The sequence below is a fragment of the Chinchilla lanigera genome, unplaced genomic scaffold (assembly GCF_000276665.1).
Source record: "Chinchilla lanigera isolate Chin_1 unplaced genomic scaffold, ChiLan1.0 scaffold00057, whole genome shotgun sequence".
NCBI classification, from domain to species: Eukaryota; Metazoa; Chordata; class Mammalia; order Rodentia; family Chinchillidae; genus Chinchilla; species Chinchilla lanigera.
Window position 1 is genome coordinate 3,997,118 of NW_004955458.1, and position 25,011 is coordinate 4,022,128.

At 52.6% G+C, this 25,011-nt stretch overlaps 1 protein-coding gene across 2 annotated transcripts in view; it reads right to left on the minus strand.

Moving 5' to 3' along the window:
- Positions 1 to 2,025: 2,025 nt before the first annotated feature.
- Timeless (timeless circadian clock) overlaps positions 2,026 to 25,011 on the minus strand; it is a 30,381-nt gene continuing 7,395 nt past the window's right edge. Inside the window, exons 1-29 of one of the 2 annotated variants that reach the window (XM_013521023.1) lie at positions 24,623 to 24,694; positions 16,710 to 16,867; positions 16,302 to 16,455; positions 15,907 to 16,021; positions 15,752 to 15,814; positions 15,388 to 15,489; positions 14,856 to 15,011; positions 14,488 to 14,621; positions 14,209 to 14,296; positions 13,605 to 13,781; positions 13,028 to 13,245; positions 12,703 to 12,806; positions 12,394 to 12,563; positions 9,799 to 9,933; positions 9,575 to 9,726; positions 8,651 to 8,748; positions 8,256 to 8,382; positions 7,949 to 8,150; positions 7,423 to 7,568; positions 6,584 to 6,669; positions 6,381 to 6,495; positions 6,210 to 6,292; positions 5,832 to 5,974; positions 5,458 to 5,635; positions 5,318 to 5,386; positions 5,112 to 5,230; positions 3,031 to 3,262; positions 2,807 to 2,911; positions 2,026 to 2,703 (exon numbers count right to left, since the gene is read on the minus strand). In XM_013521023.1, the coding sequence (XP_013376477.1) occupies positions 2,609 to 2,703; positions 2,807 to 2,911; positions 3,031 to 3,262; positions 5,112 to 5,230; positions 5,318 to 5,386; positions 5,458 to 5,635; positions 5,832 to 5,974; positions 6,210 to 6,292; positions 6,381 to 6,495; positions 6,584 to 6,669; positions 7,423 to 7,568; positions 7,949 to 8,150; positions 8,256 to 8,382; positions 8,651 to 8,748; positions 9,575 to 9,726; positions 9,799 to 9,933; positions 12,394 to 12,563; positions 12,703 to 12,806; positions 13,028 to 13,245; positions 13,605 to 13,781; positions 14,209 to 14,296; positions 14,488 to 14,621; positions 14,856 to 15,011; positions 15,388 to 15,489; positions 15,752 to 15,814; positions 15,907 to 16,021; positions 16,302 to 16,455; positions 16,710 to 16,791 (3,648 nt within the window). In that variant the 5' untranslated portion in view covers positions 16,792 to 16,867; positions 24,623 to 24,694 and the 3' untranslated portion in view covers positions 2,026 to 2,608. Of the gene's footprint in view, positions 2,704 to 2,806; positions 2,912 to 3,030; positions 3,263 to 5,111; positions 5,231 to 5,317; positions 5,387 to 5,457; positions 5,636 to 5,831; positions 5,975 to 6,209; positions 6,293 to 6,380; positions 6,496 to 6,583; positions 6,670 to 7,422; positions 7,569 to 7,948; positions 8,151 to 8,255; positions 8,383 to 8,650; positions 8,749 to 9,574; positions 9,727 to 9,798; positions 9,934 to 12,393; positions 12,564 to 12,702; positions 12,807 to 13,027; positions 13,246 to 13,604; positions 13,782 to 14,208; positions 14,297 to 14,487; positions 14,622 to 14,855; positions 15,012 to 15,387; positions 15,490 to 15,751; positions 15,815 to 15,906; positions 16,022 to 16,301; positions 16,456 to 16,709; positions 16,868 to 24,622; positions 24,695 to 25,011 lie in introns of those variants that run through there. The other variant, XM_005397313.2, reaches the window with a different exon arrangement.

The following is a 25,011-nucleotide window of genomic DNA, read 5'->3' on the forward strand; positions in this document are numbered from 1 at the left end:
AGTTTTTAAAATCAACACTTTCTAAATGGAAACTTCTTGACCAAATGTCTGTCACAAAATTCTGAGACCCATTAAAACAAAGTTTAATGAGAAAAACAAAAGAACAAAAAACCCACAAAAAATAGATGTTAAGTCGATGTTTAGTTGAATTTCAAACACTATGCATACCACTTGTCGGGAACTCATCCTCTCAGGAACAGTATCTAAGTGATGGTCGCTAGGTAAGTCCCACGATGAGTAAAATGAATTCACTTCTGAAATCTTGACCTCAGAGGCCACTGTTGCCGCTGTCACCTCTTGGTCACATCTGTGGCACCCTCCAAACCCTCCTCCCTAACGTCTAGCAGAGGAGCGTTTGCCTTGTTCCCTCTCGCTGTAACACTTACTGGATTCGCTGCTGCACCCTTTCTTCACTGCATGTTTGGGTAACACAGCTCACCGGTGCGCACGGATCTCCCGACAGCTGCATGATCACAGAAGCCCATGGCTCGGGCCTGTGGACCCACCCCCGTCTCGTTCCTTGGCTTTGACAGAGTAGATCCAAGCGGCACGACACAAAGCTGCGCCTGAGCTCTTAGTAGATGCCCGTCCCTGGCAACAGTGGGTCCGCGTTATCCACAGCCTGCTCTTGCTCATAACCACAAAGCGTGGCGGAGAAGGCGCACTGGCTCACCCTGGATTAGGCTGAACCCTGCCTGGACGCTATAGAACAGACACCAGGGTATCCCTGGGAAGGTCCTCCTGGGCTGCTGTCCTGCCGGTACGTTATAGAGGGATGAAGAAAACCTGCGTGACTTTCCCACGCACAGCCTACAGCTGTAACTCCAAGGTCTGGGCTTCTTCTTGTGGCCCAGGCTGCCCCTGAACTCGCCACGCAGCCCATCCTGGCCTCAGACTCGTGGGGAGGGTCTAGGCTTTATTCACCTGTGCACCCCTCACCTCTGGGTACCCATTCCCAACAGGTACCCAATGTCCAGCACCGTGACCCCTGATAGGAGGAACTAAACACATAAACACATGGTCACCAACACGGGATGGATAACTTCACACTTTTATTTTCTTTTTTCAATTCAGTTCAATCCCAGTCTAGCAACTTAGTAAGACCCTGTCTCAAAATAAAAATATTTTTAAAAGGACTGAGGACATAGGTCAGTACGAAGGCCCTGAGCTTAATACCCCGTACCCCACTTCCCCCAAAGCTCAGCTCAGCTCAGCTCAGCGTACTTAAAGAACAAACAGATGAAACACGAGACTGTCCCTTTATCAGGGGAATGAACAAATCAAAGTGATTGCTCAGCTGGGTACAGTGGCACACACCTGTGATTCCAGCTCTTCAGGAGGCTGAGGCAGGAAGAACACAAGTCTGAGGCCAGACTGGCAGAGGGCAGCACGGGTGTGCAGTGCGGCTGTGCGCAGCCATGCGTGGTGCTAGGCTAACGTCAGATAGCCTGCTCTTTGGCGCTAGGCTGTCCTGAGTGGGAAACCATCACATAATGTGGAGCAGGGCAGCAGTATGACCAGAACCATGTCTTAGGGAGGAGTTTGTCCAGGCAGAATGAAAAATGAAATGAATTGTGCAGTTTTTTATTGTTTGAGACAGGGTCTTACTATGTGGTCCAGGCTGGCCTAGAACTCTTATAGATTCTCTTGCCTCAGCTGCCTGAGTGTTGGGATAGAGTTGTGTGTTACACCCATCTCCTGAGCCTTTTTTTTTGTTTCTAGTACGGGGATTAAGCCCGGGAAGTACGAAGCTACATCCCTAATCCTCTTTCTTGAAATCACTGGAAAAAAGTAGGGTGAAGGAACCTGAGCAACTTTTAAAACCAGTGCGAACACCGGACAACTTTTAAAGACCAATGCAAACAAGGGAAAGCGCTCCATCTGGTGCTGTGATCACCTCTAGCAGAAAGTCAAAAGGAACAGACCAAGCCAGGCGTGGTGGTGCACGCCTGTAATCCCAGCACTTGGGAGGCTGAGGCAGGAGAATCGTTGTAATCATTGCCCATCCTGGGCTACAAAGTGAGCTCAAAGCCAGCCTGAACTGCAGAGTGAGACCCTGTCTCAAAAATAAAAATAGAAAAAGAAAGGAACAGAGCACTGAGGAGGCGGGGGGTGCATTTGAACGCGAGTGCTTGGCTGCTGTGTAAGAAGCCCTGGGTTCGATCCCCAGCACCACAAAACCAACCAACCCGCCGAGAAGACAGGGGTCCAGGGTGACTTCCGTATTTTACTGCTCTCGTCTGCTAAGAGTCTCAGTGACAACAATGACAAAAAGGTTCCGAGAAGAGGAGAAGCAGAAGCCCGTTTCCAGAGAGCTCCACGCTGGGCGTCAGGAGATAGAGGAAGACGGCCGGGGGCTGGAGCTCTGTGGTAGAGCACTCACCTAGCACGCGGGAGCGCCTGCGTCCAATCCCAGTACCGCGGATACAAAAAGAAACTGGGAGAAGCCAGGACGGACTGCAAAGGGTCCCTCCAACACTGCTGACTGAAAATGCCCAGGCCCTAAATCCACGGGACAGCCCGGCAGGCTAAGGCTCGCATCCTCTAAGAATAGATTCCGGTCCTCCCAACTCGGACTTAAACTCAGCATCTAAAACCACATCCAGCTCTACGCCTCGGCCTGCGGCTCTTCATCGTCCTCATCTTCATCCTCAACCTGATACCGCCTCTTCTTGGGGGTCACGGGAGCTCCCGGGTCTGGCGCTGCGGGCACGACGGGGAGAGAGGGCGCAGCTAAGTACGCGGACGGGAAACAGGGGAGCCTGTCTCAGACTGAAGACAGAGATGAGAAGAAAAAGACCTGTACCTTGGCTTCGGCCCTCATCTCCCTCCTCCTCCTCCTCACTGCCCAGCAGTTGTCGCTTCCTGGGCGCCACCTTCAGCTGCTCGTTCCCATCAGCAGCTCCGTCCTCTAAGGTAACCAGAAGAGGCACAGAATTAGGGAGCTGGGCCCGCAAATTCTCGCAATACCCGCTCATCCACTATGGCTGGCACAAGTAAGTCGTCAGCAGGGCAGCGGTCACACTTTACCCTCCTCCAGGGACACCAGTCCTTTCTTTTTACGAGCCACCAAGAGGGCCCTGAGGGCTTCTGCCCGGTTCTCTCGCTGGTCCTCCCCACTGGGCCCTTGCTCCGCAGGAACGCGCGGCTCCAACTCTGGCTGCGGCTTCTCTTCTTCCTGCTCCATCCGCGGACTCAAAGACGCAGCCACTCTGCGGAGCTGGGCGGGGCTCAACTTGGCTGGGATGCGCCAGAAGGTTTCCTGCAGGGACAAGGCACAGGGGTCAGGCCTGGCGTGCGCAGCCCGCACCTCCCAGCACTCCAGGAGGCTAAGGCAGGAGGATCATAAATTTGATCCCAGCCTAAGCAACTAGCATGACTCTGTCTCAGAATAAAAAATAAACAAGGGCTGGGGACGTAGATCAGTGTGAAGGCCCTGGGTTCACTCTCCAGTACTGCCACCTAGCATCCCTGAAACGGCAAAGGGGGTGCTGGGGATTTAGCTCAGGGGCTGGGGATTTAGCTCAGTGGCACAGTGCCTGCCTGGCAAGCACAAGGTTGTGAGTTCGATTCCTGGTAAAGGAAAAAACAACAACAACAACAACAAAAAAAGAAGAAACGGCAAAGGGGGTGCTGGGGATTTAGCTCAGGGGCTGGGGATTTAGCTCAGTGGCACAGCGCCTGCCTGGCAAGCACAAGGTTGTGAGTTCGATTCCTGGTAAAGGAAAAAACAACAACAACAACAACAAAAGAAGAAACGGCAAAGGGGGGCTGGGGATTTAGCTCAGCGGCAAAGCTCCTGCCTGGCAAGCGCAAGGTCCTGAGTTCGGTTCCCGGTACCGGAGAAAAACCAAAAAAAAAAAGAAACGGCAAAGGGGAAGGATCAGCCTCTGTTCACTGAATTTTTCTATTAGTCACTGAATAAATAAGACCCCACGTTAGTGAAGATCACAGGGGTTGTGAATTCTACTTGCTGTCTGTCCATAATGTATACCCACTATCTAGCACCGTGTCTGCTACATGAGGAGCTCCCAGGAAATACAGTTGGTGACTAAATAAATGAATGGATTCTGGTGATCTAAAGGTGAACCCCATACAATCTTTGTTCTCAAGAAACTCAATCCAATGGGAGAAAGAATGAATGTGACAAAAAAAAAAAAAAAAAAAAAAAAAAGGAAGCAAGAATAAATGTGCTGTAATACTTATTGGGTTACGGCTGCATCAAAGTAACGACAAAGGGGCCAGAGGTGGGGCTCTGCTGTGGGACCTGCACTTTGTTGTTGTTTTTTTTTTTTTTGGAGATATGGTCTCACTATGCAGTTCAGGCCTTGATCTCACTTTGTAGCCCAGGCTGGCCTCTAGCTTGTGGTGATCCTCCTGCCTCAGCCTCCCGAACATTGGGATTACAGGTATGCCAAGGAATTACTTTTACTTCAAGGATTAAAAGAGTAACAGGGATTGTTTCTGAGGAAATGACAGCTGAGCTGACTCCTGGGCTGAGGTTCAACAGGAAGATAGGTGGGGCGAGAGCGTTCATGTGTGTGTTTGTCACCATGCTTGTACGGTTGGAGCTCTCCGAAGAGGCATTGGCATGATCACTGTTTACAGTCAGGGAAAAGCCCACCACGTGCAGGGACATCAGGTGTAAAGCAGGCGTGTGGTGGAACGGCTGGCAGCCTGCAAAGGCTGCCGTGCCATCTGGTTGTGGACCGTCAAGTGTTCTAGAAGAGTCAGTGACCTCAGGAAAACTGTATTTTAAATACTGTACAGGAAGTGGAGGGAGCCGGGCGTGGTGGCACACTCCTGTAATCCCAGCACTCAGGAGGCTGAGGCAGGAGGATTGCTGAGAGTTCGAGGCCAGCCTGGGCTATTTAGTGAGTTGAAGGCCAGCCCGAACTGCATAGCGAGACCTTGTCTCAAAAAGACCAAAAAAAAAAAGAGGAAAGGGAAATGAAATTAAAAAAGATAAATCAAGGGGGTGGTACAGAACATGGATTTGGGGGAGGGAGACTGCAGAGAGAAGACCAGCAGGACAGCTGCTGGGCGAGACAGAGAGGATGGCAGTGGACACGGACCAGCACGCCCGGCTGGCACCCCGGCCGGGCACTTGCCTGCACAGAGGCGGGCGGCCGGATCCCTAGCTTGCGCAGCAGCTGCTGAAACTGCTCGTTTTCCATGGCTTCCTCACTGTCCTCCGTCAGCGGCACCAGTGGAACTGCCTGGGAGCAGCCTAGAGCAGGGCCAACAGTCACACGCGAGAACGGACCGGCCCTCGTCCCCCGGCCTCCTGGGCTCTGAAACCACCGTCTCCACTCACCGTCCTCCTCCCGGTCATCTGCTGCTCGAACCAGGCAGCTCTGGAGCCACAGCAGTGGGGCGGAAAAGCCTGAGGGGAAGAGGAAGCGTGTCCCGTCCGTGTCCACCCCACCCTCCGCCGCTCTCCACCGAAGTCCTCACCTTCCCGACGCAGGCCCTGGCCGAGGTTTTCAGCTGAGGGGACTGGGTGACCGTGGGCTGGTTCTGCTTCCCAGGACTCCTCTTCCTCCTCCTCCTCCTCCTCACTCTCCTCCTCTGGCAAGTTCTCCTCCTCTTCCGGATCTTGCCAAGAATCTTTCAGGGACTCTTCCCCATCCGGCTGGGAGGCATGGGGCGGCGGAAGATGAAAAGGAGGCAATGTGAGACGTGAGGTGAGGTGCGTGGTGGAGCGTGCTCGCCTCCCCTCTGCAGGGGCCTCGGCAGGACAGCCTGAGGCAGGAGGAGCCCCGCGGCCGCTCCTGAGAGCGCCTCAGGCGGATGGGCCCAGGCCAGCAGAGCCAAGGCGAGACGGTTACCGTGCACGACTGCGCCAACTTCTTCTTCCGTTTCTTGTACAGCTCCCGCCGCTCAGCCACCAGCCCCAGGGCCAGCAGTTTGTCCACGATTCGAGCCCTTGAGCGTTTGGCTGTGATATTCTTCATGATATGGCCAAGGACATCTATGGAGAGGGAGTGTGTGAATACCTGAGAGCTACTGCAGAAAGGGATTAGTAAAAAAAAAAAAAAAAGTCAGGGGTCTCTGGACAGATGCTAGCTCAGCTCAGCCCAACTGACACAAATACAGAAGCGGACAGAACGGATGGGACAGGCTGCCCAGGAAGTAAGAGGAAGGGAGGAGGAAGTGGACGGCATGGCTCTCATCTCCGCTGCTCCTCGGGCTTCCCGCTCACTCACCATCTGAGCCCTGGAACTCCTCAAAAAGCCGCTGCAGCTCCAGCTCCTGGTCTTCTGTCCACAGTACGATATGGATCCCCTTCCTGTTGAGGGAGGTGTTGGCAGAAGAGCAGGTCCGGGGATGAACCGAGGAGTTCCCATCCCCATTCCCTCCAAAGCAGAAGCCTCTACCTCTGGAAGTCCTTGGCACTGCCAGCCAGTCCCAGCCGCACCAGATGGTGGACAACCTGCTTGCGCGTCCGAGCCGTACTCAGCTGGGCCAGGATGGCGTCCACCACATCCTGACCTGCGGAGGAGAGGGCGCGAAGCGGTGAAGGTGGATCCTGGAGCTTAGGCTGCTCCCCTCAAACTCTCCAGCTTGCAAGGCCTCACACCTTCCACATCCTTGTGGGTGAGATACAGTTCCCGAAGCTGGGCCTCCTCCTCCAGGCTCCAGGCCGCAGCTCTGCACCCGGAAGACCTGAACAGTGAGAGGGGAAGGGGTGTATGGAGGCCCCAACAGGGGAGACCAAAGGCCCTCGGTGAGCCGTTCAGAAAGGAACAAGAAAAGGGAGACAAGTAACTCCGCGGAGCCAGCTAGTAGAGGTCTAACGTGGGGCATCCTCTTCACTCGCCTTCCACGTAAGAACCCCCATGTTAGCTGGGCGTGGTGGCACACGCCTATAATCCCAGCACTCGGGAGGCTGAGGCAGGAAGATCATTGAGAGTTCGAGACCAGCCTGGGCTACAAAGTGAGCTCAAGGCCAGCCTGAACTACATAGCGAGACCCTGTCTCAAAAAGACCAAAAAAAAACCAACCCCAATGTTAAATTGAGATTTCCCAGCCCAGGCCTATGGACCTGAAACTCCAGGGACTGACAGTTACGGGAAGCAGAGAAGCTGAGACACACGGGAAGAGGACACACGTGTCTGCGAGTCCTTCCGGTTTCCCAGCGCATTACAGAGAGGTGCATCCACACGCGGGGGAACCACGACCACTCCCACCAGCAACCCCCCCTCGGTAAGCCTGTGACAGAGGAAAGCACAGCGGACAGGAGACCTGGGCTCCAGGCCCTGCTCCTCTGTCGGGTAAAAGATACGCAGTTCACCTCCTGGGCCTGTTTCTCACCTCAGAAAGGGAAAGGAGCAGTACATCACACGATCTGCAAGCCTTCCAGCTGCCACCTGTGGGACTGTGCTCCCTCACCTCCGCCCACCCTTCCCGCCCAGTCACCTGCCGTCCAGGGAGCCGTAGCCCTCGGTCATCTCTCGGACCACAGCGGTGTTCTTCCAGAACAGCAGCTCCACAAAGGCCTTCTCGTTGACCGCGGCCAAGGCGAAGAACTTGGCGAGGATGTACTTGGCGAAGGTCACGAGCTCCTACAGGGAAGGCAGCTGCTGACGCCTCAGCCCCACAGACACACGGCCTGGTCCCCAGGTATTTTCTTCCCACCTGTCCGCAGCTGCTCTCTGCTCACTCAGACTCTCTTCTTTCTCTAATTTTTTTTTTTTTTTTTTGGTTTTCTTGAAACAGGGATCTCGCTATGCAGTTCAGGCTGGCCTTGAGCTCACTTATGTGGCCCAGGCTGGCCTTGAACTCACAGCAATCCCCCTGCCTCAGCCTACAAACTGCTCAGATTCTCTCTTTTGCTCTTCCTGGGCAGCTCCCTCAATCTGCCTGCAAGCCATGTTCGCCTCCCCGCTTCTACTTCCTGAAGAGCATCCCCAGCCCCGCGCCACATTCCCTGGTAGCCTCTTACTTTGTAGGCTCCAGCAGCAGGGTCACTAAGCAGACGATTGAAAAGGAAGAAGACCGAGAGCTGGAAGAGCAGGGCTTCCATTTTGAGGTCATGGGCCAGCCGGTGCAGCATCTTGACAATGCAGTGGTTGGTATGGGCGCTGTTCTGCCGGTAGCTCCGTAGCAGCAGCACGTAGGCACGCACGACGGTTGAGCATGCAAAGCTGCACCGGGACAGGAAGGGAGAGGGGGTGAGCATCACAAAGACACCAGCCACCCTCGAAGACGCACCATCGCCACCCTGGGAGCAGCTCGGCCTTGGTGCGCACCGTTTCAGGTAGTCCAGAAAGTTAAACTCTTTCTCTGACACCTGCACAACTTGCAACTCCTCTTCTTCCTCCTCCTCTTCCTCCTCCTCCTCTTCTTCCATACCTCCTTCCTCTGTGCCCTGCTGCCCTATACAAAGAGTGAAGATTAGCCAGGTGTGGTGGCACGCACCTGTAATCCTAGCACTTTGAGAAGCTGAGGCAGGAGGCCCTCAAATTTGAACCCAGCATGGAAAATGTAGTGAGACCCTCTCTCAGAATTAAAGAAGGGCTGAGGAAGTCGCCTGGTGTGAAGTGCTGGGCTCAATCCCAGCACTGGGAGAGAAGGAGTGAGGACTACTGGGTCTCCACAATGCTGGTGCTGGAGCACAGCTGACACGAGAGCTGCAGAGACTCACGAGGAAGCGGGGCAGACAGGATCTGTTTCAGCAACTGCATCTCTTCCTCTAGAGAAACGTCTGGAAAGCCAAACACACCTCCTTCCGGCCACACTTCCCTGGAGCCAAAGGAAAAAGGCTTTAACTACAGGAAACAGGAGTTGTACTTAGAAGGGGAGAAGGGCCGGGAATGGTGGCACACGACTGTAATCCCAGCACCAGAGAGGCTGAGGCAGGGGGATCTCTGAGTTCAAGACCAGCCTGGGCTACAAAGCGAGCTCAAGGCCAGCCTGAACTGCATAGTGAGACCCTGTCTCAAAAAAGACAAAAAAAAAGAGAGAGAAAAAAAAGGATGGGAGAAGGAACTTAGATGTATTTCATTTGTCAGCCAGAAAAAGAATCCACACTGCCGTCACAGAGATGAAACAGCCTCCAAGAAAACTTTCCTCATACACCACAGCACAATGAAAATCATGTAAGAGCAAAACACAAACAATCTAAACGCTGCTACGCAGACAGCAAACGCACGTGTGTCCACAGTGGGGTCTGACAGTCACCAGCAGTCACAGAAGTGCAACCAATGAGCGATGATGCTTGAAATACATTGCCAAGTCAAGACATACTACTGAGTCAGCACCTGCGCTTTCCCTCTTCACCGAGGGTGCGTCGCGTCTGCACACGACCGACTCAGGGAGGTTACCCATCAGAACGGGTAGGAGGATTTTCCTCAGCCAGTAATTTTTTTTCCCCCTCTCCAATTAACTGTGGTTTCTAATATTTCTCAAAAACAAACCAGAAAACCCCAATAAGCCGATCAGAGCTCCTAGAAGTCCGCGCTCAGCTCTGGGTCCTACGGCCCGACAGGACGTCTCTCTGCGGAAGGCTGAACGCTGCACCAACGCGAAGGCTCCCGAAACCCGGGCGGGTGCCGGGCGGGGCTCTCACCGGGCGGATCTCAGGAGGGTCAGAGCCTGCGGGGCCCGGCCAGCCAGGAGACAGTCTTGGATCCTCACCATGGCCTCCACCCGCTGCTCTTCTACTGGGGTCTCTGAGGCGGCATCAAAGGGGACCACGGAGTCTACGCTGAGCTCAGGATCCTGGAGAGGGAGAAGGCTATTTGTCTTCCCATACCCGTCATCTCACAAAAGCGGGGTGTCCACACCACCTACCTGGGCACAGCACTGCAGCTGCTCAGCCAGTCCTGGCCACAAAGCCTCCAGCTCCTCTGCGCTGTGTGGGACATCACCAGAAGCTACAGTCTGGTCAGGAACCTTCTTCTTCTTCTTCCTCTTCTTTCGTTTGTTCTGTGGGGGAAAGAAGTGTATGACCATGGCGGGAGAGCTAAGGAAGTCTTTTCCCCTCAGTGTTGTCTCTGTTACAAAACTAAGCAGGTGTGGCGGTGCATGCCAGTGATCCCAGCATTTGGAAGGCTGAGGCAGGAGGATGGCCACAAGTTTGAGGCCAGCCTGGGTTCCCAGTGAGTTCAAGGCAAGTATAGAGTACATAGCAACACCCTGTCTCAATAAAACAAAACTAACTTGTTTAGTGGGGATTTACAAAGTGCCCCGTATGTGCAGTTTACAGGCAGCAGGAAGCCACAGCGAGCAGGGTATTTCTGTGCCCCTAAAGAGCTTGCATGCTAGTGGGAGAGACAGGTAAGTCCAAAGGAAATTACACTACAGAGTGGGAAGAGCAATGCGGGTAAGCATAAAACGCCATGGCGTGGGCCAGGGATATAGCTCAGTGGCACAGCGCCTGGCTGGCAAGCGCAAGGTCCTGAGTTCGATTCTCAGTACCAAAAAAAAAAAAAAAAAAAAAGCCATGGCGCATTAAAATGCCTATTTCCTGGCGTAAGAGACTGCCAAAAGCAGTAATTTTTTTTTTTTCTTTTGGTACCAGGAATCAAACTCAGGACCTTGCACTTGCCAGGTAGGCGCTTGTGCTGCTGAGCTATGTCCCCAGCCCCTTTTTTGGTCTTTTTGAGACAGGGTCTCACTATGCAGTTCAGGCTGGCCTTGAGCTTACTTTGTAGCCCAGGCTGGTCTCGAACTCACAACGATCCTCCTGCCTCAGCCTCTCTAGTGCTGGGATTACAGGAGTCCGCCACCATGCCTGGCTACGTGAAAATTTTAGCACTGTGTTGATACACAGAAAATTGTGAATAAATGATAGCACCTATTATTACTGATAATACCATAGAGCCCTGAGTGTAAAATACCTTTTAACAAAGTACCCTTGGCATTGCTGCCTCTCTCAAGTCTAGTTCGGATAGTTTTATTTTATTTCACTCAGTTCAGGCTGGCTTTGAACTCACTAAGTAGCTCAGGGTGGCCTCAAACTAATGGTAGTTTTCCTGCCTCAGCCTCCTGAGTGCTGGGATTACAGGGGTCTAGCACTCCATCTGGCCAGACAGAATTTTAAACTGTAGCAACTAGAATTATAGGTCGGTTCTGGGGGATGATGTGTTTTTACAGAGCAGAGTCCCTTTGTTTCCAGCATACAAATTTCTTGGTATTTTCTTTTTGTTGCAGGTTTCCATTATTCTATTTCAGACTCGAGGGTAGCCCCGAGCATTGAATCCAGGGCCTTTATGCTGAGCTACATCCTCAGCCCTTTTTTAACCTTTGAGACAAGCTCTGGTGAGGCTGCCAAGGTGTATGTTACAGCTCCTATCTAGGGGTCTAGAGAGACTGCAAGCTCCGCAGGCTTATCCATCAGTAACTCAGTACAGCAGGCTCCCGCTCCTCCTGTCTTCCAACAGCGGCTCTCCTCATCTCACCGCAGTGCTTCTGGAGTGCAACCAGGAAACGCGGTGGGCCTGCAACGTCCTGCAAAGGCTCATGCGCAGAAGACCGTGCCCCAATGATCAGAGGCAGGACTTTGGGGAAGTGACTGGATCACAAGGGCCCTGACCTCTTTGAGGACACTGATGGTTCATGACTGAAAGGAGTACTGAGAGGCAGTGGACACTGTAGGAGGTGGGCCTGGGTGGAGGATTTAAGTCATGAGCAGTGGGCCCTGGCCGGGTGTGTCTTCCTCCTGCACCTCCGCCATCCTGGTCTCCCTAGGTGAGCTGCTGTGGCCCACCTGTGCCCTTCTGTCATAGGCCTCACCACAGGCACAGCAGCACCACAGCTAAGCAGCCCCGGGCTGGAACCTCCGAACTGTAAGCCAAAATAAAATGTTCCTATTGTTTTTCTCAGGTGTTTTATCACAGCAGTAGAAAGCTGACTAGTTACTAAACTCTAAAATTATGTCTCGCCAGGGGGTGTGGTGGCCCACGCTTGTAATCCCAGCACTCAGGAAGCTGAAGCAGGAGGATTGCTGGGAGTTTGAGGCCAGCCTGGGCTACAAAGTGAGTTCAAGGCCAGCCTGAACTGCACAGTGAAACCGTCTCAAAAAGACAAAAATTTAATTAATTAAAATTATAAACCTTAGGGGCTGGGGATTTAGCTCAGCGGCAAAAGTGCCTGCCTGGCAAGCGCAAGGTCGTGAGTTCGGTTCCCGGTACCGGAGAAAAACCAAAAAAAAAAATTATAAACCTTAAAGCTTTATGTGCTTTAGCACACAGTCAGTATTCAAAAAATGTCTCTTGAATGGATGAAAATATTTATGGTAAATCAGGGATAACCCCAACGGGAGAAGGAAATTGGCAGATTCACGCCCTCGCGGTTCAGAGCAGTCCTAACCGATCCGTTTAAACTACATGCTGCGGGAGGAGCCCTCAGCCAACGGCACTTTCAACACCCTGGGCCTGCACACACCTGGACCATCAGGCTCCCACGGCTCCGACAGAATCGCTCCAGCATCTTGAGGAAGAGGTGGGTGGTTTCCACCAGGTCACGCAGGAAAGAGCGGGGCTGGCACCTCTCGTCAAACTTCCGGAAGAGGGTGAGGAAGAGCTCCCGGTACTCCATCACATAGAAAATGTTGTCTAGGGAGCGAGAGCACAGGGAGTGGGAGGGCTGCCCGAAAGGCGTGGGGGCGGGGGAATCGAGTGAAACTGGGACTGGGACGAAGGAGACTGCAGTAGCGACGGGAAGGCTGGGGCCGGGGACTGGCCAGGGCCTCACTCTTGATGATGCGGCTGCTCTCCCGCACGGCCGCCTCTGCGGACAGGTCCATCTCGTTCACTGTGGCCAGCAGCTCCTGATAGGCCGTCAGAGCCAGGTGCATCCTGCGAATTGAAGCCAAGAAGTGAAACGGGGGACGTCTAGGGCCCTGGCTCATGGAAACGCCGCTGCTCAAAACGTGCCACCAGAAAATGACCCTGCCAGTCCTCAGTCCCCGCCCGACTCCTTCAGTCCTGAATCAGGAAGAAAGCACCGTGCGAAGTGCAGGCGTCGGGACTCCCAGCCTGGCCAGGACGCCCGCCGCAGCCTCAGAACCACGCCTCACCGGCACGCCCAGGATCGCGCTTCCTTGCGGTCCGTCAGCATCATCTCATAGTAGCTGGTGAGGTTCCGCTCGATGAAGTGGAAGGAACGGATGCTGAGCGTCTCCGAAACCAAGGCTGGCCGGAAGGAGGCGGCGCGGTTGAAAGCCATGAAGAAAGCCAAGGCCCACATGTAGTAGGTCTCGTCGTGCTGCTGAGCTTTCTCACGAAGCAGGTGATCCTAGCGTCCAAGAAAAAAAGACTATCATGACCTCAGGGTTCCAACGTCCTCCTGTCCCCGCTCCCGTGATGACGGGGAGGGGCCGAGACATCACCGTACTAACTCTGTAGGACGCAGAATTCCTAATTTTCCCACGTTCTGCTTAGGTCTCTCCACAGCCCCTGCCTTTCTTCTGCGGAAACGCCTCCGGAGCCCTTTCCCTCCAGCGCATCGCCCAGCCTCTGCGCACTGTCGCCATCCCTGCCGGGCCCTGTCTGCGTCCTTGCCCACACCCCAGGCTCCAGTTCACTCTTCTTCCCCATCAACGGCCTGTCCCCTCTCTGCGCCACCAACTGCCTCCGCGTCTTCCCGGTTCTCACCTTCACCGCGCCCATGAGCCGGTTGTAACAGTTCTCCAGGAACTCAGAGCAGAAGTCTCTAAGGAACAGCCTCACATTGAGGGCGGAGCGGCGCTGCAAGGACAGCTCCTGGGCAGCCTGGCGGCGTTTAGGGACCCTGCGGGGCTGCTTGCCCAAATCAGAACTGTAGTTTTGGAGCTGAGGGTGCAGGTTGGAGAATTAGAATTACTCCTAACTACCACCGTCGCCCTGCGGCTCCTGCCACATCCCTGGCACTACAGTTTTCTCAGAAGGAACTCTCCGACAGTTCTCTGCCTCAGGTACTAACTAAAGACAATGTGGAGGCAACATGGCTAATGCGACACTGCTTCTTTTTCCTGCCATCACCAACTTTCTACATCTAAGAACAGAGATGTTGAAGGGTGTGGTGGCGCACACCTGTAATCCCAGCACTCAGGAGGCTGAGGCAGGAGGATCACTGTGAGTTCAAGGCCAGCCTGCACTACACACTAACTGTCTCAAAAAAATAAATGAAAAAAAACAGAGATGCTTTGATCCCGGGGATGGTGACCCTTCTCGGGCCCTGCAGCTCTAGAGTTCCTCCCCCAGATGTGCAAATACTCACATTGTGCAGGCCTTTGTGAAAGATGACATCCCTGTCCCCAATGGATTTCAACCCCTGGACAATGTAGGAGCCCCCAAACTGAGAATGCCTGTAGAGGAGAGAAGTCCAAGGTGCTTCCTCAATCGTCTGGAAGCTTTAACCCACTCTCTTTCACCAGGAGCTCTGGAGGAGTTCAAGATTGGCGCTGTTACCCAGCCTCCACTGGCTCAGACTCGGCCCCAGGCGTGCGGCACTCCCTGCTGCAGGAAGGGCACAGGCAGCGCGCGCTCCGCCACATACCTGTTGCCCCGCTGCAGGGCCCGCGCCTTCTTTTCTGCCATCTCTCGCTGGCGCAGCACCTCCAGTTCTGCCACATCCGCGCTCCGCTCCTGAGCTAAGCGCCCCCGCCCTACTTTCGCCAGCTGCTCAGGGTTCTAGAAGAAGGACAGGAGCGTCAGAAGGACGGTCATCCCTACTCCTGACCTCACTCCGACTGGGGGCAGAAAGTGGACAGAACAAGACTTGGATGCGACCCTGTACCGAAGACAGGGACACTACCCGTCACCTGCCTTCCCCAGAGAAGTCAGCCACTGTTAGAAGACGGAGTCCGGCTGTGTAGCAGGAAAGCACATGGACGGGGGGACGGGGGCTGCGGGCCAGGATCTCACCTGGTCACGAAACATAAGAGAGATAACTTCTAGCACATGCAGGCTCCACTGCTGCTCGGCAGGAGAGCTGGCCAGGAAGAGGAGCAGGTCATCCAGGCCGCTGAGGTGAACTGCCCAGAGGAGCTGGTCATGGACGCTGGCGTCATCATCGATCCTCTGAGCAACAAGGGGTGAGGGAGACAGGGAGCACGCTCAGGCCCGGGCCTGCTTTGAGGTTGTCCAGCGCATCCCTCAGAGAAGCCTCCTGCCCCAGACTGGTCGCAAGATAGCAAAGCCTCACTAGGACAGTTTATCTGGGTAAGGCGGCGCACACGTATCATCCCAGAACTGGACAGGCTGAGGCAGGAGGATCAATGCAAGCTCTAGGCCAGCCTGGCTACACAGGGAGTTCAGGAGTTCAAGGCCAGCCTGATTTTAACTTCAAAAGCAAAAAAAAAAAGAGAAGAAAGAAAGAGAGGAAGAGGGAGGGGAGGGGAGAAAGAAAGAGACAATTCAACCTAACTCAGCAGAACTCAGATGACCCAGACCACACCTTCTCCTGGTCAAGGTCGGCTGGAACATGGAGAATGTTTCTGACCAGCAGCAGGATCCGCTCAATCAGCAGGTTGTCTTCCTCCTGCCGTTCCTCCCAGCCCTGCCGGGAAACAGAACGTCAGAGGGACGGGATCCCTGTGGAAGGCAGGCAGCGCCTCCCAGGCAGGAGGGCTGCGGTGCAGAAGAGAAGCGTAACTAAGAAAAGGATGAGTTCAAGAACTGCTGAGGCACCCGGAGACTACAGCTCGGGCCGCCGTGTCTCCAAGGCCCGCACTGTAGCTCCAGACCCAGCCCTTCCGCCTCAGCTCAGCACAGGTGCTCAGCACCGCCCGGGCCACAGGCTCCTGCACAGGGAGACTCACCAGCTGCAGCAGCTCATACAAGGTTTCACTGAGGACCCCAAAGGTCTTCTCATTGGCGAAGGCCTGCGAAGCAGAAAATGGCCCTTGTGTAGCGTCCATCCGCCTCCCCTCACTGCCCCCAACGCTGCTCCCGGGACTCCCAAGGAAGGTCTCACCTGCTTGTAGGCCTGCAGATAAGAGAGCACCTGCAGAAAGTGGTGCCGCAGGCCGGGCTCCTTAGGTACACCGCCGAAACACAGCAAGGCCGGCTGTGTCAGGTTCACCATGAGTCTGGGGAAAGCAGTGAAGGAGGGAGAAGCTGCTGGGTTTCCTTGTCAGGCACAAACACCAAAACTTAGCACAAACACAAACAGTGAAAATAAGAAAGTGCCAGGCGTGGTGGTGCTGTAATCTCAGCACTCGGGAGGCTGAAGCAGGAGGATCTTTTAGAATTTGAGGCCGGCCTGGGCTACAAAGTGAGCTCAAGGCCAGCCTGAACTGCACAGCCAGACCCTGCCTCAAAAAAAAAAAAAAAAAAAAAAAGAAGAAAAAAGAAAGCTGGGGAATGAACCTGATGACAGCGTCGAAGAGAGGCTTGTCCTGGCGGTGCTGGGTAAGGATGGGGAGAAGGTCACTCTGCAGGATCTGGGCGGCCCCCAGCTGCTGCCGCACATCCCGAGTCTCATCCTCATGCCTCAAGTAGCGGATCAAATCCTTCACGCTCTCTTCAGAGAAAGAACAAAACATGAACGAGAAATCCTGGAAGAAGCTCTACCCGAGCCCACCTGCTTTTCATACCTAGGATCTGAGAAACCTGACAGACTGCCTCAATGCCACCAAGGTTTCGCTTGGTTCTTTTTTTTTTTGGTTTTTCTCCGGTACCGGGAACCGAACTCACGACCTTGCGCTTGCCAGGCAGGCGCTTTTGCCGCTGAGCTAAATCCCCAGCCCCTCGCTTGGTTCTTCACGAAGTACTCACCTAGGCAATCGGGCTCCTTGTGGTACGTGTCTCCCTCCAAGTACCCAAGGGCACTGCACGTGGCGAGAAGTTCACAGTTCATCGTGTACAAGCCCACGCACCGGAGGGCCGGCCCGCAGAGAAACGGGGTGGAGACAGTCGGGACACAACGGTGAGGCCTGCAGAGACAGGGAGAGCCGAATGGAGGGTCCAAGGCCACCGCTGAGGATGCCTGGCTCCAACCCCAGCTCACTAAAAGGAGACCGCAGCCGCAGGCTCCACGCTCCTACAGTAAATGTCAACCTGAGGATAAGGTAGGTCTCCTGACTGACATGATTTACTACTTGGGGAAATATCTCCCAAGGTCCTGCTAAGATTCTGCTCAGATTCCCGGGTACCCTTCCGTATCTCTCTCCTTTGTTTGAAAACCAAACAAATACAGGCTGCCCAAAGAAGTTCTTTGTCTTAGCCCCCAGAGAATCTCGAATTCTTTTAGAGGGTTTTGAACCTCCTGGAGCCCTAGAATCATACCACTTGTCTCTTTTATTTAAGCCTTGATCGTCCACTCCTTTGGGAGACTGTAGGCCTGATCAGTCAAGAATACCTAAAGCAGCCGCTAAGGGATGACATGAATGCCTTAACCTACGACAAGGACAGATCGGGACAAGGGGCTAATGCTGACTATTCTGAGCAAGATCCTCAAACGCTTTGCTCGAGTCAGAACCCAAACTGCTGCACCCAGCGCCAAGGAAAGCTTTTCATTTTTATTTCTGCAGCACCGGGGATTGAGCCAAAGGGCCACATGCATGCTAGCTAGGCAAGCGCTCTATCGCCCAGCAACGCCTGCCCAGGTTTCTCCCTGTAAAATCAAAGGGATTCCAGCCTACAGGTTACGCACATTCCCGATTCTAACCTGGATCTGAACCTAGAGGAACAGCCTGTTTCCGAGCAAAAGCAACCACTTGGTAGGAAGCGTGGTTGCTAGAAAAGGGCATAAACTCCGACTGTCACCCTTCGGGAGCTCTGCAGCCTTGGGAGCGAGGCAGGAGCTGACTCCTCCCTCGAAATGGTCACACCCATGCCTTCCACCTGGGGCTCTTCTGCAGAGTCACAGCTCTTACTCTGAGCCACAGGAATTAAGGAAGTCCAGCTCCAACCACACAGTGATTACCCTTATGATCTGTTTGGTTTTGTTTTTTTGTCTTTATGAGACAGGGTCTCGCTATGCAGTTCAGGCTGGCCTTGAGCTCACTTTGTGGCCCAGGCTGGTCTTGAACTCACAAGGATCCTGCTGCCTCAGCCTCCCCAGTGACAAGCATGTGCCACCATGCCCGGCTGTCCTCAGGATCTGGTATTTCCTAGAAGCCCTGGGGTTTCCGAGGCCTTGGGGATGTGGAGATAAAAGTTTCCTCACTTTCCTCCCCAAAGTTATTCTTACTCTCGGTAATCTCAGTGGAAATCAGCGGCTAATAGAATGGGGAGGAAGGGAGCGATAGGAACTAATAAACTCCCTGTCACTCTCCCAGGAGAGCCACCATCTTTTTTCTGAAGCCTGTCCGCTTTCTTCAGACTCCTAGACGCTGCTGGGTAACCCCGCAGGTCCAGAATCCCAGACGTCTCAGAAGTGGATGCCGATAGCGCTGATGCGCACAAATGCGTAACATTCTTCACCCTGCTCCTGTGGAAAATCTGGAACATTCATCGATCTCACCCCCTGTGCATCTTCAGCTGCTCTGCTCCCTGTCTAAAAAGGCCTTTTTGCCGGGCGTGGTGGCGCACCCCTGTAATCCCAGCACTCGGGAGGCTGAGGCAGGAGGATCATTGCGAGTTCGAGACCAGCCTGGGCTACAAAGTGAGCTCACGGCCAGCCTGAAAGGCATAGCGAGACCCTGTCTCAAAAAGACAAAAAACATGGGGCTGAATTTACGTAACTGGTCTACTCAGCCCAGCGATACAGGGAGCCGTAAGACACGCACTGAGTAACCAGGAAAGCTACAAGGAGATTCCTGTCCTCGGGCCTTTCTCAGATCTGCGGACCCTGAGATGCGGTTCTGGTGGGCAGGTTCAGAGTAGGACATTCCTGACCCTCCTCCAAGGTCCACCCAGCTTTTGCAGAGGTCCCAGTGTGCATGTACACACGCCCATCCACACACAGGCGCACCCAGACCCCAGGGCTTCCGTCTACCGTCCAAGCGGAAGCTGAAAGACAGAGCAGAGCTAGAGATGTAGCTCAGTGGTGAAGTCCTTGCCTAGCATGAGAGACGCCCTGGGTTCAACCTCCAGTACTGCAAAACAAACAAAACTGAACAGCTGTGAAAATGCAAGCGAAGGCCGGGGATACAGCTCAGCAGCACAAGCGCCTGCCTGGCAAGTACAGGGTTCTGAGTTTGATTCCCAGGACCAAAAAAAAAAAAAAAGAAAATGCAAGCCAATACATTCTCCTCAAAGCAAGGCAGGCATCACACCGCGGCCCTGAAAGGTGTGAAATGATGTCTTCTGACGGGAGAGACACGCAGTAACTTCAGGCCTCGCAGTCACCCTCCCCCTTACCGTGGCGCCTCCACAGCAGACCACTTCTAAATAAGGATGCAGTACTTGTAAAAAGGGCCCCCGCAGAGCGCTCTAACTTCTGCTTTCACCACACCACTTTGCTTTAAAATAACACAGGTGGTGACAGCCACCCTGGTCACCAGAATAATAGGCAGAGGAGAAAGCAAAGGCGGTCGGAAGGAGGCCATGCTGGCAGCCGGGAGAAGGCAGAGGTTATGTAAAAGAGCCAGGACTTCTGGTTCTAATCTGCTGCAGTTCTGAGCAAAACACAGGCAACACAGAGGAAGAAATGGGTCAGATAATAAGGAGGGGAAGAAGGGTTGAAGGGAGGGTAGGGGAACAGGAAAAAAAAGAATCAAGGTATATCATGTACGGTACAAATTCCCTATGATGAATGTGATCATTACGTATACCTAAAATGTACCAATAAATTTAATTTAAAGAAAGAAAGAGGGGCTGGGGATTTAGCTCAGTGGCACAGCGCCTGCCTGGCAAGTGTGAGGTCGTGAGTTCGATTCCCAGTACCAGAAAAAAAAGAAAGAAAGAACAAAAAAGAAAGAAAGAAAAAAAGAGATCAGATCATCTATTTTCCAGGCCAGCCATCCCCATCCCTACACCTCCAGCCCTTGCAGTCTTAGGTCTAGTCATTGGAACTGTAATAAAAGAGCTTTCTTTCTTTCTTTCTTTCTTTTTTTTTTGAGACAGGGTCTTGCATTATAGTTCAGAGTAGCCTTGAACTCATGGCAATCCTCCTGTCTCAGCCTCTCAAGTGCTGGGATTACAGGTATGTATCACCCCTCCTGGCCTCCTTTTTGTTTTGAGGATCAGTATAGAGTTGATACTTTTAATTATTTTTATTTATTTTTTTTGAGACAGAGTCTCGCTCTGTAGTCTAGGATAGCCTAGCCCAGGCTGGCCTCAAACTCATGGCAATCCTCCTGCCTTGATTGTTTAGCACCCCAAGAAAGTATATAGGATTTGTTTCTTCCTTTAAGGAAATATATTATTATTTAAAACTCCCTTTTTTTGGAGACAAGGTCTCACTGTGTAGCGCAGGCTGGCCTCGGACTCACAGTGATCCTCCTGCCTCAGCCTCCTGGGTACTGGGGTACAGTTGTGTACCACCACACCAGTAGTTTTGGGGTTTTTTTTGGGGGGGGGTATTTTTCAGTAAAAACAGGAAAGATAGCTGGGCGTGGTGGCTCATGCCTGTAATCCCAGCACTTGGGAGGCTGAGGCAGGTGGATCACTGCGAGTTCGAGGCCAGCCTGGGCTACAAAGTGAGCTCAAGGCCAGTCTGAACTGCATAGTGAGACTGTCTGTCTCAAAAAGACAAAAACAAAAAAACAAAAACCAGGAAAGATAGCCACTGTCCACTATGGTGCCCCCAGATTTTCCTTTCCACTCCCCTTTCTCAGCTCACAGGAACTCTTTCCTAGGGAATTAATGGAGCAGAGAGTTGGGCTAGCTGAGAACGAATTCTGTTATAGATAGCTGAGTTATGCAGAAATATTTCAGGCAGTCAGACAAGGCTAGGTCCTCGAGGGTCAATATGAGAGATGAAAAAACATTACAACTGTGGCCGGAGGCGCATCTGTTGCAGCCAAGCCCTCAAGATAAAGACGGAATGACCAGGCCTACACGCTTCCCCAAAGCATAGGTGGTAAGACCTGGCCCAACAAAGTCTAGATAGGCATCATCACCTTGGTGGGTGGCCAAGATCCCTGGACCCATCCCCTTCCTGAAGTTCTTTGTTCTTTCCATGCGCACCTGCTACATGACCTGCTTCCCCACTGGATGAACATCACTAAGCAGCTACACTTACAATTTTACTGATCACGGCGTTAGCCCACGTTGTACCCGCCTCATGATTCTGCTCTATAAAACTGTCCCCTCCTGTCTCTCGCAGGAGCTGTCCCTCTCTAAATAAAATTTCCTACTCTTAACCTCTGCTGTTCCTTAGAATTCATTCTTCCAATCTGGGGAACACGGAACTCGGCATATCGGACACCTCGCAGGCTGGGAGTTACATTTACTTCCCCTATATAATCTGAAGAGCCTCTGTCACTTCACCGATGAGACAGAAACCTTTCCTCTTCCTTCAAAACCTACAGTCTCGCCGGGCATGGTGGTGTATGTCTGCAATCCTAGCCTGTAATGCCTGTAATACCTGAAACTTGTCTCAAAAAGACCCAAAAAAACAAACCTACAGTCTCTTAGTCTCCTTCTCTAGGTCTTTCATCTTTGTGGTTTTTCTATGATCTCATATGTGAGGGGAGTGTGTGTGTGTTTTGAGGTGCAGTGTTCTGCACTTCAGGCTGGCCTCAAACTCATAGCAATCCTCCTGCCTCAGCCTCCTGAGTGCTGGGGTTACAGGCGTGTGCCACCACGCCCAGGTTGGCTTTTTTTAGGGGATGCCTGGGATCAGTCTAAGGCCTTACACACACTAGGCAAGCCCTATGTCACTTAGCTAAATTCCCAGCCCTTAGCTTTTGTTTTCTTTTTAATTTAGCAAGGTTAATGTAAGATACAAAACTTTTAATTTTGTAACAAAAGGATAGATGAAAAAAAATAGAAAGAAGAAAAAAGAACACCACACATACCTTGTCTATTGCTGGTACAACTATAAAATCGTACAGCTGCTATAGAACAGTTTAGTAATTCCTCAAGCTGTTAAACATAACCACATCACACAGGGACACACAGCTGCATAGGGTGGTGATCATCCATTAGCAACAAAAGGGTTAGAACCCTCAGCAGCCCCCCACCAAGCAATCTTCTCCAGCTCTACTAAACAGTCAAAGATAATGTACAATGCCAAGTACCTGTAATCCCAGCACTTGAGAGGCTGAGGCAGGAGGATCACTGTGAGTTCGAGACCAGCCTGGGCTACAAAGTGAGCTCAAGGCCAGCCTGAACTGCATAGAGACCCTGTCTCAAAAAGACCAACAACAACAACAAAGAAGATAATGCACTAACACTGACCAACAACAGCATGAAATAAAAGTAAACCTTACTCTTAGTGAGGAAGGGCCTTTCTGTGAGATCAAAGCGAGTAACCTTGTCAATCTGCACGTTTTCACGCACAGCTTTAGATATAACGCAGGTTTCCTGGTGCAGCGGTACAGGTCTGTAATTCCAGCACTTGGGAGGCTGTGGCAGGAGAACTGTTTCAAGTCTGAGGCCAGCCTGGGCTACGTGGTGACCTGAACTACACAGTGAGACCCTATCTCCTAAAACCAAAATAGTAACTATGATAATAGATACAAAGCAGGTGTACCTGGAAGCTTAACAAGGAACTAAACACCTTAGAAAAGGCGTTTATGGGGGCTGGGAATTTAGCTCAGCAGCACAGCACCTGCCTGGCAAGCGCAAGGTCGTGAGTTTGATTCCCAGTACCAGGGGAAAAAGAAAAAAAAAAAAAGGCATTTATGAGGTGTCATGGTTTGGGGCTTTTTGCAAAGGAGAACAATATAATACAGGATACATATTTTGTAAGATTATTTATAATAGTCACCCAAAGAATCATATACAAAAGAGAGCGCAGGGAATCTGTCCACACACTACGACCAAGGAATCTAGCCGAGGGCCTGGATCCCACGGAAATGTCCTGCGTGAGTCCAGCTGAAGACCTAGAAGCCACGACAATGCCTCCCACAAGTCCACCCGGAGGCCCAGAGCCCACGATAACATCTCATGCAGGCCTGTTTCACAGATCCGTGCTGCAAAGGCCCAGAGGTCAGTGGTGGAATCTAGGAAGTCTGTGCCAGCTGGATGAAGGATCTGTGCCAGGAGGGATCTGCACTGGAGCCAGGAAACAACACTTAAAATAAGAACCAGAGCTCCCCAAAAAGTCCCACAGCCATCCTCAGCCACAGTGAGGTCCTGAGCTCCTCCGATGATCAGGACAGCCGAGTTCCCATCAGGGAAGCCAACGCGACAAGCTTCTCCAGGAGATGCAGCGCACCATCTTGCCCTCCAGAGCCAGGAAGCGATGCTCAGAGTGAGGACCAGAGCTCCCCCAAGGTGAACCGAAGCCATTCTCCGTGCCAACAAGGCCCTGAGCTGCTCGCAGGATGAAAACGGCCAAGTTCATCCGGGAAGCCAGCACAACAAGCACCTCCAGAAGAACCAACAGCTCCTAAGCTTCCACCAGCTCCCAACAGCCCAGCCTCTTCTTCTCCAGGTCTGCCTCTTACGCTGCTGGCAACAACCCCCAGGTGGGCCTCCCACTCCCAGCACCACGCTTGCTCAGTTCAGCTGGCTGTAACAACCCGTTGTGACTCCATCACACGAGGTGTCTGCATCTAGTAACTCAGACCCTTTCCCGTGTCTTCAAGCCCTTGTAAATGCCTCAGTCTCACTCTGACAGGCAGAGATTCTCCTCTTGGCAACTCACCTGCTGTCCCTTTTGATAGTGAACCCTAAATATATTCCTGTCTGTATCTTTACCCTGGTCTTGGTAAGTTATGTGACTGCCTTCGTCGCCGACCTCTGCACTGCGGCCTTGCACGGCACACACTACAAGCTTTCAACACAGCTGTGATAAACATCACTCTGCACAATTATCAAAATGGGACTTGGAGGAAAACGAATTTTCCGCTCCTCCCAGCACTGAGCAGTTCCATTTCTGTTGCAGATAAGTTTAACCATTATACTCCTGCTGGGGTATGGTGGCAAGAGCCTGTAATCCCAGCACTCACGAGGCTGAGGCAGGACGATTGCTGTGAGTTTGAGGTCGGGCTGGACTACACAAGGGAGTTCAAAGCCAGCCTGCACTACAGAAGGAGACCCTGTCTCAAAACAAAACACAATTATACTCATGCAGGTACAGTCCCGGCTTCTCAGGAATCAGCTTTCTTTCAAGGCTGACCTCTGCTCTGACGCTGATAAAGCTGACAACCGTGTTCCTGTAAACAAGGTCCTGTGACACACTGGAGTGCATCTTCTTTCAAGGCTAAGTTTGCAAAACTGTCACTGAGTAAATAACTGCCTCTGTCTCAGCTTCTGTAACCTAGCTTGCACCGCTTTCCAGTTTTGCATCAACCCCCTCGACAAAAATGTATGAAAATGGGAGCTTCTCCTTTGTTTGACGCTCAGCCATTTTAGCCAGAAGTCCGGCCGGGTTGAAAAATAAAGTCCTCCTGTTTCCCCCACGGTCGCTCTGGTCTCTTGCATTCTGCAACATTACTATACACACTTTTCACTATTTTTACACCAAAAAAACTTATGGACAAAATAGTACAGTCATGACACAGAGACAAACTGCAGGAGCAAAGGACAAACTCACGCCTGGCTCCTAACCTGTTATTCATAAACAGCGTGACTTGTGTTTTCTTCTGAGGCAGTCAGCGATATAAAACGTGACTCTCACTTGCACCTACCTATGCCCAGTAGGTTAAGTAAAAGTCGAACAACACTTGACCTTCATTTAGCAAAGCTCCAGGTCACCCCCTTCTCCTTTCTGTACGTGCACATGTCAGCAATTAGTGTGTCTGTTAGCTCTGAGCCTACACAGCCTATCTCACAGCCCTTCAAGACTGACAACGCCCACTCCCGGAAGTCTCCACTGGCCTGAACGCACAGGCACCCTGGGCTGCTACACAGCCTTGCACAACCGGAATTGCTGCTCAGGTCATGAGGACTCCTCCCCTGGACATGAAAGTGCCCCTGAAGTAACCAGAACTCTACCTGAGCTTAGCTGAGTCCTCAGCTCTTCCCTAAGAACCGGCTCCTGGGCCAGTCAGATCCTCATCACAGGGGCCCCTCCAGC